At 45.0% G+C, this 12,956-nt stretch overlaps 1 protein-coding gene across 2 annotated transcripts in view; it reads left to right on the forward strand.

Annotated features, from left to right (window-relative positions):
• FAM104A (family with sequence similarity 104 member A) overlaps window positions 1-12,956 on the forward strand; it is an 18,678-nt gene continuing 5,722 nt past the window's right edge. The window contains exons 1-2 of one of the 2 annotated variants that reach the window (XM_047706329.1): window positions 1-299; window positions 4,585-4,684. In XM_047706329.1, the coding sequence (XP_047562285.1) occupies window positions 79-299; window positions 4,585-4,684 (321 nt within the window). In that variant the 5' untranslated portion in view covers window positions 1-78. The remainder of the gene's footprint in view (window positions 300-4,584; window positions 4,685-12,956) is intronic. The other variant, XM_047706330.1, reaches the window with a different exon arrangement.

Here is a 12,956-nt window from a genome sequence, read left to right on the forward strand (position 1 = left end):
GGGCGGGGTTACCGGTCGGCGCGGCCGGGGTCGCGCCACTGCGCAGCCGCGAGAGGGCGGTACCACGGTGGCTGCGACATGGGGGGGCGCGGAGCAGACGCCGGAAGTAGCGGTGGTACGGGTCCCACCGAGGGGTACTCACCGCCGGCAGCATCCACCCGCGCCGCGGCTAGAGCCAAGGCCCGAGGGGGTGGGCGTGGCGGCCGCCAGAACACAACACCCTCTGTTCCCTCTTCTCGCGGAGCCGCGCCGCGTCGCTCCCCTCCACCGGCTGCCATGAGCGAGCGCCTCCGCCCCAGGTGAGACCACCGAGACCCCCTTCGTTCCCAACCCCTCGGCGGGGCTGGAGCCAAAAGGGCGCGCGAAGCGGGGGTCTGAGCAAGCGTGGGCCCTCCGGGTCTCCTGGGCGCTCTGCGGCCCCGGGGGAAAAGGGAGAGGGATGCGCAAGTACCTGGTCCCTGAGGTGCTAGGAGGAGTGACTCGTTGGGTCCACGTCTCCCCCCACCCGCACCCCGTCTTTTTTCCCCCTCGTCTTTCCCTACTTGGAATGCAGTCTGAACGGTCCCGGAAGAGAGACAGTGGCCCTAAAGCTTCCCTGTCCTAAATTTAGGAGGGTGGGGGGATGGGAGGGATGTCTGATCTTTGAGAGGGAGTCCCTAGGACGTCTTTGAGGGGCAGTGGCGGGGAGCAGCCGTCTCCCCAAGGTCAGAAAGGATTGGGTTGAACTCTGCAGCAGGGAAGGATGGGGCTAGATGGAAGAATTTGTGCCCTCGGACGGTTGTGAACATAGAAGGGCAGACGACCAAAGTGACTTGGGGCATTGACAGGCAGGATTCTAAACTGTTTGGATACGGAGCCGTTTGACTCCGAAGGCGGGAGGTAGGGCTTGTATCGCGATGCTCTACTTTCCACAAAGCGTGGCCTCAGGACCCGGGTCTTCACCTAGGGGTGCTGTTCTTGCTTGCCGTGTGCAGAATAGAGTCGGATCAAGCTGCCTGCTTGCTTTCTTTTCTCGTTTCCTCCTGTAAGGGGGTGGGGAGGAGAAAGTTGGGATTGGGTACCCCAAATGAAGAGGAGCAACTTTACTTCAAATTAGAAAAATCCCTCGTGGGATTTGAAGTGAAAAACCTATAGATCGCCAAGTCCAACACTATCCCTTTTCTGATGAGGAAACACTTAGAGAGCTCAGCTGGTTTACGCGAGTCTTTCCACGTTCACCAATCTTTCGTTATTTCCCCGGAGTCTCAGTAAAGCTCAAGGGAATAAAATAGGTTTGCCTTGGTAGATTATGCTGAATCTTGTTGTTCATATTTTCATTGGCTCTGAATGTAATTGACAGTCTTCCCACAAAGGTCTTGCTCTGGAGGATGGTTAATTAAGGGAAAGCATCCTGAGGTTATTTGGTCCAATAGGTCCAAAGATCTAGGTTGGCCCATACTTCTGCACTGGATTATTGATTTCGGTATATAGTGAGTGGGGCATAAAGCCTGCTTGTATAGAAAGTAAGAGTGGACTAGATTTGAACTTGGGGGCCGACTTGCTATTGGAATTAGGAGCAAGTTCCTTAGTCAAGGTAAGCCAGATCCGTCATTGTTTTCCTTCCCAAACCCAGTTTATACTTCTGATAGTCTCTTGTGATGTCTCCTATCTGAAAAAGTCTAAATATTTCCTACAGAAATACTCCTTTTATCTCTCACTGGATAAGCAAACCTGAATGTGCTTATACGGGTAGCAGATGCCTTTTATCTAGTACACAAATAACCTCAACATGTTTATACTGGTGATTTCATTGCCATAAAAAAACCACGTGATTTGGACAGGGGTTTCTTACCTGCTTTTCACCCCATGTTTCATGGAGTATGATGGACCAGCCCTGCCAGCTCCTGTTGTCATAATAGCTCCAAGTCGGTTCAGTTTCCTGGATCTGTTTCCTCAACTTTAAGATGAGGGGTTGGTCTGAGATGGTAATTTTTCAGACTGTTATAAAATATACTGAGATAACCATAGAGGGGTAGATGTATGCCAGGGAAACCCCTACTTTAACCAAAACAAGTCCTTTATTTCATATATATGTTGAATGATTTTTTTCCCTGATAGAAAGGTTTCTGTTACTATATTAAAAAAAAAAAAGTTTGAAAAACACTAGTCTCCTTACTCTTAAGATTTCTTTTCTGCTCAGTGTCTAGGAGATGACTAGAAGACTGGAAAGAAATGAAATGAGCAGTGATGTAATCGGCCGTCCTTAAAAGTAACAGATGCTAAACAACAATCTGTAACTAGATGCCTGGGGAGAACATAATCAATTATATGGTGGCGGCTGAAATTATAACCTGGTCTGTGGCATTAATGTGGAAGGCTATAATCTGACTTTGTGGATACGGTTGAACATGAAACTGTAATCTTGGCAGTCATTAACAATATTGTTGAAAGAAGAATGTTTCAAGGGTGGAATCTACAAAGAGCTTAGAAAAAGGAGAAAGAAGAACAGGAAGGCTCATTTTTAATCCATACCATCCAAAGGAGAGGGCCTCCTATGGGGTGATTGGGGTACTGTGAGAAAGCTGCTGATGATGAGGCAGGGGTATTTCATGGGACTTTTCCCAGAGTTTAGTTGAAATCTGCAGAACCGGCCCATCCTCTCTGTACTCACATCCTTTTTGTCCGACAGCCTCCTTGACGTTCATCTTCTTGTCACTGCAAAGATAGGCCATGGATTATAAGTGAGGAAGTTGGGCAGTTGGGGTCAGGCTCATAAGTGGTTAGAGTGGCTCAGCCGCCCAGAGCACAGTCAGCTGCTGGCATATTGATAAGGGAAGAGTTTGGGAACCAGCATTTGGTGAGTTTCCCTGGGGTGGCATGTGACATCTGTCGGATCTTGTTCTGTTAACTGCATCTCTTTTCCAAAAAGATTCTCTGGCCATATTAGGGTGAAAATAATTATTTGGTTCAAATCTGTGGTAATAGCACATCCATTTAAATGAGTATCAAACCTGCTTTTCACCTGGTTTTTAACCCCCACATCCTTAAGAGTAATGTGCGGTTAAGATCCAGTGACCTGAGAGAAGGGTTAGGGAGCAGAAATGATGATCTTAGAAACAACTGAGTCTTAGAATGAGGTCACCAGAGCCCTTTGCAGGTTGGGTAAGGCTTGATCAGAACCACCCACTCACAATGTATTGTTCCAAGCCTAAGCTGGGTCTGCACTCATTAACGGATGTATTCAGCGTACAGGAGTATTGCCAGATACAGGGCATTGAGCTAAGGGTGATAACTTAGATGTTCTCCAGTATCAAGACTTCAACTCAAAACCTTGAGGATATGGGCCTGCCCTACCATGCTACACTACTGGCATAGAAAGTGTATGACTGTACAGAAGATACTCAGTGCTCAAATAAATACTTTGCTCAAATTCAGTACCTGCCCAAGAGCGGTCTTTCCTCTAGCTATAGAAATTTGAATCTTTGAGAGTTTTCCTTATAGTAGATTATGCTGCTTTGTATAAATTGGCCTCTTGCCAGTGCTGCCAGTGACACTTTCTATAGTGATGGGAATGCCCTGTGTCTGTGCTATCCAGTACAGTTGCCCCTAACTACCTGTGGCCTTTGAACACAGAAAATGTAGCTAGTGTGACTGAGGAACTGGTTATTAAATTAAACATAAGTAACCTCATGTGGCTAGTGGCTGCCATATTGGATAGCACAGTTCCGGGCAGTTTGCCTTCAAATGATACCTCCTCTAATTTATTTCTATTTTCTGTCTCCTAAACGGGGCCGTAGACATCCTCCCAGGAGCAATTAATTCTTTCATCGAATACATACACATTTTGTCTGTTGCACCTCTGAGAACACTGAGGTAGATGTGTGGATTTTCCTTAAACCTGAAAATTTTGAGCAGCTTATGCTGCAAACTCTAATAATTTGGTGACATAACATACAGTACTAGGTGGTGTGGAGAGAATAATGGAGTTAATGTGTGGCAGAGCAGCCTTTCCAGTGATAGTTGGGAAGAGTGATCTAATGCTTTAGGGGCGCTGAGCTTTTGTTGCATGTAATAACTGGGGGGAAATCAGGGATGAAAGAAAGCTGCAGATCAGAGACCGCACGAATCTCTGATTCTATCTCTGTGTAGCACCATTTTTGTGAGGGTTTTAGGGGTACGCGGGCAGAGACAGCCACTCCTGACTTACATACTGTCCTGTGGAAGGGAGTAAGATGCGGTAATCTGAAATGGTTATTTCAGGAAACGCAGAGGGAAGATAACCTCAATTAGGTGGAATCTGGAAGCTTAGTCATTAGCGTCCCCCCGCACCTGCTTGTTCCCAGTAGGCATTTAAAGTCGCCAGGCTTCTTTTTAGAAATCAGTTGCACTCATTTAAGCTCGCCCTGACTGCTGCTATTTCGTATTTTCGGTCTTCGTGCCCAATGATGGTGTACTTCTAACTTTTTACCTATTGGGATAGTGCGTATGATGAATTCTGTTTTCTCAGGTTAGAGGGCAAATTTGTTGTCATGATTTACAGTTTTAAGTGTCTAAAAGATCAATTGTTGGATTTTTCTTTTTTCCCTCCCTGTGATTTAATTTCAGGAAAAGGAGAAGGAATGGCAATGAAGAAGACCATCATCTTCCCCCCCAGACCAAAAGGAGTAGTAGAAATCCTGTCTTTCACGATTCCTGGGACACAGAGGTAGGAAGTGTGGTCAGAGTTTCTGCTGTTTTCATTGACTTGAGCTAAATAACCCAGTTTCTTCTCGTAATTAAAATTATTCTTCGAATAAATAAAAGTCATCTTACTTGATTGCAGTGGTTTCAACTTTTTTTGAGTCATGGCCCCTTTGAGGAAGCTGTGCACCTTCTCCCCAGCAAGGTGGCATATGTCTGCACATAGTAGTACACACACACAGCCCAGAACTTGTTAGAAGTTCCATGGACCTTTGAAAACTCATCTTTGAGCTGCCTAGTTGAATTTCAGGAACCAATCATTTTCTAGTAATTTAGGAGCCATTAATTATATAATATATATATATATATATGTGTGTGTGTGTGTGTGTGTGTGTATATATATATATATATACACAAAATACATATATTTTGTTGCTGTCATGCACATGTCTTTATGACAAACTGTAAACATTCAGAGTAGGTAACGTCTGTGCACACATAATCCTATTTTTAAGTGTTACTGCTTTTTTTTTTTTGCTTTTTTTTTTTTTTTTAAAGATTTTATTTATTTATTTGACAGAGAGAAATCACAAGTAGGCAGAGAGGCAGGCAGAGAGAGAGGAGGAAGCAGGCTCCCTGCTGAGCAGAAAGCCCGATGTGGGGCTTGAACCCAGGACCTGGGATCATGACCTGAGCCGAAGGCAGCGGCTTAACCCACTGAGCCACCCAGGCGCCCCAATTTTTTTTTTTTTTTTTTTTGCTTTTCTTCTTCTTTTTTATCATGTTGTTCTAAAAGAGCTCCTGTGGGAGGCAGGGTGGAGGGGAGTGAGTGGGAAGAGAGGGAAAGAGCTCCTGAAGTTCTGGTTTCCTGAAAAGAGAGCTTCAGTGTGGCACCTGTGGCAGAGTTTCTGTGTGCACCCCAAGGGCTGCCCTTCAGGGGTCAAGGAGGCTAACATTCAAATGATGTCTCTGTTACCGCAAAATTGTGACCCTTAACAAGTCGTCACCGTGACTGAGAAGCTCCTCACTGGCAGAGATCCCCAAGCCCAAGTCTCGTAACTTAAAGCAGACCTCTGTGCATCACAGAACTCTATGTACCATAGTTTTTGCACAACCAAAATAATTCGTACTTTAATTAGTTCTTGATAATAGGATTTGACCTACATCCAGTCTTTACGGGAAATCCAAAGTTACTCCCCCCCAGGGTGGGAAGAAATCCGTTAATGTGTAGGTCGTACACATTCGGGGGCAGTAAATGAGCAAGTGCAGATTAGCTCCTTCGGTGTGGAGACTTGAGTTCCTGTAACTCCTGTCCCCCTTTTAAAAGTCTGCTCTCCTGCTTTCTTTTTCTTATGTTTTGAGAAATGATTAACAGAAAAGCAGTTGAGCTTTTGTTTAATGTGACAATCAGAGGATGAAAGAAAAGCAGAGATTAGAGGCTTCCCTGAGCATCCAGTGGTAAAACTGTGACAACAATTGAGTTTCCATTATTCTTTTGGATTATAAGTCTGTGAAAAGAGTGTGCAGGGATTACTTTCACCGCATCAGTGTCCTTTACTTGTGTCTCTGTGCAAATCCTGCCAAGTGGTGTTTACATTAGTTCAGAGGTACTGTCGGTCTAACTCTTTTGTATTGATCATTTGTGCTGTTTATGGTTGTGATGCCTGAGAACAGGATTATAAATTGTCATTTAAAAAAAAAAAGGAAACACTTCTGATCTCCTATTTTCAGTAAGACTCTTAGTAGTTTTGTTTTAATTGCTGTTTATAGAAAATGGTCTTTACTCCCTGTCTAAAACCTGTAGCATTGATATCACAGAAGCAAACCATGTATTGTTTTTCAATGTTTTGGTTCATGTGTCTTGTTCTTACTTGTTCAAAGAAATGGAGCGGCTAAACCACTCTGTAATCATTAGTCTGAAAGATGGACTAGCTTTTGCCTTTGTTAGAATTAACAGGGCACGCAGGCATTTTTTATTTGTTGTGATATCTGAACTCACGGGTAGACCCCGTGTGGACGGTTATGGCCGTCCCCTGCAGCCCTGTTGACTGACCGGTCACCAGCGCTCTGAATGTGTGGCCACTTGTGCTTGCTTGTCCAGGGGTGGAATTAACCAGTAGTGAGGCTGAGTCAACCCAGGGAAGGCTAGAGAAGCAAAAGGCAGGAGAAAACCTTTGAAATGGAAAGTTAAACCTTGAATAATTGAATCTGCACCATTGGAATAGATTGTTATGTTTATAGCACAAAAATATCAGGTTTAGGGGCACTTGGCTGCTTTTTGATAATTGTATACGAATACGAAAATAATAAAATGATTCATTATTAGTGGATTGTTAGCTTTGTCAATTTATGTCATCAAAGGTTAATGAAAATGTTTTTATTTTTTTATTTTTAAAGATTTTATTTATTTCTCAGAGAGAGAGCAAGAGTGAGAGAGTGAGAGAGCACAAGCAGGGGAAGCAGCAGGCAGAGGGAGAAGCAGGCTTCCTGCTGAGCAGGGAGCCCCATGCGGAACTCGATCCCAGGACCCTGGGATCATGACCTGAACTGAAGGCAGACGCTTAACCGACTGAGCCACCCAGGCGCCCCAAAAAATTTATTTTTAAATTCTAAGGTGGGGCCAGTGAGATAGTTTCCTTAAGCCTAACTGAGTGAAGAGAAACTGTTTCTTGTGTCTTTCCTGAAATACTTAAGTAATTTTAGAATTCTTTTTCTTGTGACTTGAAGAGCTTTCATTTGGAAGGAGTTTGCTTTAATTCTGAGAGGATTAAATTAAAGTTGTTTTTATAATTAATTGCCAAGGTTACGTTTTTCTCCTAAATATAATAATATTGTCAAGAACTGGGGAAAAAGGTGTTTGAATTATATGTTGCAAGTAAATCACAGTTATCTGTAAAATGGAGATAGTATATACCTCTTTCCCTAGATACTGTTGAAGGGGAAGAATGTGAACTGACTTGCCAGATTAGTTACATAAACAAACTTTTAATCTACTTGTGCATTTTCTTCTTGACATTTTTGTAGGCGGTATTCTCTCTGCTTTTCAGATGGGAAAATTGGGGCACAGAAAAGTAAAGTAGTTTGCCGAAAGATACCCAGTTAATAAGAGGCAGAGTTGGTGAGCCCAGAGTTTGGCTGGTGAGCCCCTTTGCTCCTGACCGTGGTATATGCTGTTGTACGGAATATGGGACGGAAGTTCTGAGAGATTTTGCTAAATATATTGAGAGGCAGCTCAGTCCTAGACTTCTCTCACATCATGGGAACAGAGAAGGGTAATTTTCTTCCTCCTGTTTTCGCTGGAAAATATTTTTCCATGTAAATGTTACGATACAGTATTAGCTTAAAGCAGTTTTAGATCGTTAGCTAGAAAAAGTGAAGAAATTGGGGTCTGAAGGTTTTTTCCAAAACTCTTAATCTTAACTTCAGTGACTTGTATTTAATGACTTGTGAGCCTTAGGATGCTATTTTAAAGTTGAGATATAATTTACTGGTGTGGGAACAAATTTTTTTGTAACACCATGCTAGATGAATGTATAAGTCAGACAATTTTCTCTTTATTGAGCAAAAAGTGAAATCATTTATCAATCTGTGTCTCATGCTGGGTCCTGTATGAAGGCAGTGACATTCCCTGATCTTGGACAGTTATTTGGATGGGTAAAAACTAGCAAGATTTAACTTTATTTAAATTTGTTCTCTTTATCTTAATTTGTAGTAGAGGAATGCTTTTTTGCTTTCAGTTTTAATATCTTTATCTACAGTTTACCCTAGATGTTTCCACATAAACGTGGCTTCTTTCACAAAGGTGCACGCCTTGGAAAAGGTGCTGCTACCTGAGTAACTAGAAGCAGAAGATTTTTAAATGTTTGTGGGTTGTTTTTTTAAAGATCTTTAACCTACCAAGACCATTTTAATTTTTCAGATCACTGTAGAGTAACAAGGAAAGAGTGAGAGAATGTGGAGGAAAAACAGGGGTCGCTTACCTTGAGTAACCTCTGCCTTTATCTTTCCCTGCTAGGAGGGGAAAGTTTTCATGTCATAACCCTAAAATCCCACGGGTATTGTTAATGCAACTGCAGAGACCTGACCAAAAAGTAACAACCAGGAAACCCATGTATCATTACAATTAGGGTTCTCTAAGTCCATTTATCTTAACTGCTAAGAATTAGCTGAATATCGGGTGATTTTTTTTTAATATTGTGAATTTAGATGACAATGAGAATATTGAGTATAATTTCTTTAAAAGTATCTTAAGGCTTTTAGTTTTTTGCCCATTCTTTCTTCTTCTTCTTCTTTTTTTTTTTTTTTAAGATTTTATTTATTTATTTGACAGAGAGAGATATCACAAGTAGGTGGAGAGGCAGACAGAGAGAGAGAAGGAAGCAGGCTCCCTGCCGAGCAGAGGGCCTGATGCGGGGCTTGATCCCAGGACCCTGGGATCATGACCCGAGCAGAAGGCAGAGGCTTTAACCCACTGAGCCACCCAGGCGCCCCCCCCCACTTTTTAAAAAAAGATTTTATTTATTTTTTTGTCAGAGAGAGTGAGTACAGGCAGACAGAGTGGCAGGCAGAGGCAGAGGGAGAAGCAGGCTCCCTCCTGAGCAAGGAGCCCGATGTGGGACTTGATCCCAGGACGCTGGGATCATGACCCGAGCCGAAGGCAGCCGCTTAACCAACTGAGCCACCCAACTGAGCGTCCCTCTTTCTTTTTTAAATATTTTATTTATTTGACAGAGAGAGTGAGAGCAGGGGGGAGGGGCAGAGGGAGAAGCAGACTCCCCTCTGTGCAGGGAGCCCAACGTGGGGCTGTATCCCAGGACCCTGAGATCATGAGCTGAAGGCAGACACTTAACCAACTGAGCCTCCCCCGGTGCCCCAGTTTGTGCCCATTCTCATCTTCAGTCGGTTGTAGGGTAGTAGGTGCCTCCTAAGAGACAGAACTGTTTTTGGTGATGAAACTATTAGGGTATGTGTCGTGTTTAAAAACCCTGTAGTAAAGGAACTCTGAAATTCCTTTCTAAAATGGTCCATTCAAAGTGAAGAAACAGGCCTTTCCAAAATGAGTCTGGTTTTCGCATATGTTAAAGAAACTGTGCTCATGGTGTACGTCCTCGCGGTGTCAGTAATACGTCGCTTCAGCCCACAGCGTAGAAAACTTCACCAGGTGGTTGGTTTGTAAAGAAATGAGTGTATGTACCCACATGTACGTGTTTCTCTACAGGTCGGGATTATTTTTTGGCCTGTTGGTTTTTAAAGAGTGAAGAGATTGATCATAGGACATTTTAGTTAGGAAGGACCTTAAAACATCGTGCAGTTCTGCTTCAGCCTGTAAGGGAAACTGAGACGTAGAAAGGCTAGGCTACTCCCTCTGGGACACAGAAGAGTGACCGCCTGCGTTGTCATTCCTTGTAGTCAGGCGTGGTAACAGTAGCCCACTGAACTCATTTGGAATCTTACAGATTCCCTGATGATAGCAGACCTGCAGCTCCCTGAAATTGTTGGCGCTTCGGAAGCACAGAATTTTCCGGTGGATGCTCTGACAGGCTTGGCTAGGGTCACCTCTTGTACTTACTCCAGCCTCTGCCGAGGACTTACATGGCACTTGATCGTGACCCTAGGAAGGGCGTGTGGTGAGCCGGAGTTCTTCGGTCCTTTTAGGCTTACGTAAACATAAAAGCACCAGTGAATGGGGAGCTGGAAGGGACGGGAAGCTGGGGTTTGAGAGAAAATCAAATACACTGCCAGTCTGCTTTTCTAATTAAGAAGAAAAAGCTTCCAGCTCTAGGTAGTGAATAGACACATATATTCTGGCTCTCCTTTGATGAAGCAGAGAGACTCAGTAATTAATATTCCTGCCTGGAGGCCTTTCTAAAGATTATCAGCGGGAATCGTCTTTAGAGTTGTTTTGGGTATACACGGCTTGCCTCTTAAACTGATTTACCCCTTGGGAATATGGGACCGCTTGTAGGCCGAGAGTCCTGGACCTCTGCTGTCTAATCGAGCCCTGTGGGCTGAGAACATGAGCTCGTCACTGTCCCTGTCCTCTGTGGCAGAGCTGGTCCAACACGTGCTTCTCCTCTCTGCTGAGGGAAGGGGCCCTCCGCCTTTCTTTGTCTACTCTGCCTCCTGGCTGAGGCCCCTGAAAGCCTGCCTCGTACGCCTCCCTTCTCTTACATCCTATCCAGCATGGTGTCCCTGGACACGAGCCCACGGAGGTATCTGTCCCTTCCTCGTGGGTCCCCTTGCCACTCCCCAGCCCGTCCGCAGGCTCTCCCCCGGCCTTTCCCAGCAGCTGGCCCATCCCTTCAGCCCGGCTGGCTGGTGTCCCACCTGCCTCCCCTTCTTCCTTCCCTCTCTTGATCTTGTTTCCTTCCCAAAGCCCCTGAACTGTCCTCAAGACTCGCCGGTGCTCTCCCCATTCAGCAGACACGCACTGAGCACCCAGTCCTTGCCAGCTCACTTGTCTCCTTCATTTCCTTGCCCCCGTCTCCCTTTGGGCTGTGACACATCCCCTTTGACTTGAATTGCTGAGGTCCTGCCGCGGGCCTGCTTTCCTGCTTGACGTGTGGAGCCCTCCCTTCTGCGCAGAGCTCCCAACAGGTCTTAGGTGCGGACTTCAGGGCGCTTGATCGTCGAGCCATAACCCCTCCTGGGTATTTTGTCGGACTGACTGTGCCTGGGGTGGCCCGCCACACCACACTGTTAGCTTTACCTCCCCAAACACTCCTTCCTTCTGATTTGCCCTATTGTGCTCTCGGTTCGCCATGGCCTGCTTGCTGAAACGCTTCCCCATTCTTCCAGGCCCGGTTCAGATACTTTTCATTTTACGGAGGCTCTCCTAGTTCTCTCAGCACCTGTTGCTAGATTGCCGTCACTGCAGTAGCGGTGACAGGAGGATTGTTCTCCATGGCTGGGCTGCCACCATAATCTCGGTTAAGCCCAGCACATTCCTGTTGAATGATTAAGCCGCCCTAGTGAAAATGCCATCTTGTACACAGCAGGCACGGGGACATTTGTGTGGACAGTGCTTGGCCTTCAGAACAGTCTGTGCACGCTCAAGCCAGGTTTTCCGGAGCCACGTGGGGCCCTGGCAGGTGCACGTTTTAAAACAGCGCACGGGTGATTCCCGAATAGACTGAGTCGTGATCGTTCTCTTCTCCGCCTGCCCCGGCATCCGCACTTACAGGGACGCACTGGTCGAGTTCATGAGTGCGCAGGCTAACCTAGAGCCCTCGCTGTGCACGCAGATCATCTCCCCGGGCTAGCCGTTGCCTTGGTGTATTTAGAGAGACCCTGTTGGTTGGAATTGGCATAAGTTTAACTTTATTGTGCTGTACACGTAGAGGGCCAAGGGGTTTTTATTTCACAGAGTGTGACCTTAATTCTCTTTCGATTTGTGATGTCAGTCTGTCTTGAAAATACCTGGGTCAGATGTCAGCAGGAAGCCTAAACTGAAAGTCCAGAGGAAAGAGAAGGAGCTTTGTAACCACCCACCGGGATGCAGGGTCTGCTGAGTGGTCTCCCTGAGGTGCAGGGACAGTTTGAGGACTCTTTCTTAGTCCCCAAGTCTGATAAAAGAATTCTTAAGAACAGTATTAGTAACGAGGTAAATATTTCTGTCCCAGTTTAGCAGCTGTAATTTTTAAAAACCGTGTACTGTAAAGGGTGCCCCCTCCCAAGCAATGTGATACTAAAAAGATCCACTAAGTGAGGAAAATACAGTTTCTCTTTTCATCTCAAGTTTTTTTTGTTTGTTTTATAACAAAATGATCAACTTCTGTGCAGATCTTAAAACGTGGACAGAGACTTAGTTTTTAGGGTTAGGAGAAAATAATGGTCTTTCTCTTGTCCCATAAAGTAGGCTTGACTGACAGTGTTCAGATGGGACAGTAACTTCCCAACTTTTTTGACCCTCTCCCACAGGAGTGTTTTATTTTATGACCCAGCACACACTAAATATATTCATGAGCAATAAAACAAGTTTCACTGAATGGTTACCTTTTTCATGTTTCGCACTGTTTTCCTATGCTGGCTGCAGTTTCAAAACCCCTGGTTCATCCCTAGAGAGTGAGATACTCCTAAAAGCTTCCCTCATAGTGGGAAGACTGGTCACAAGTGGCAGAGAATAGGAACCAAAGTGTCTTTTACAGAGATCTTTTGGTTTTACCTTTGATGGCAGTAGTGCGTAGGTAACATTTTGTAAAGGTTAAAATAACATGTAAAGGCCATTAACCCTGATTCTTGGGTTCAGAAGTCCCTCTTCTATTAGTTTAAAAATAGCATCAACCCGCTCAATGCAA

The sequence above is a fragment of the Lutra lutra genome, chromosome 16, assembly GCF_902655055.1.
Source record: "Lutra lutra chromosome 16, mLutLut1.2, whole genome shotgun sequence".
Taxonomy (NCBI): domain Eukaryota; kingdom Metazoa; phylum Chordata; class Mammalia; order Carnivora; family Mustelidae; genus Lutra; species Lutra lutra.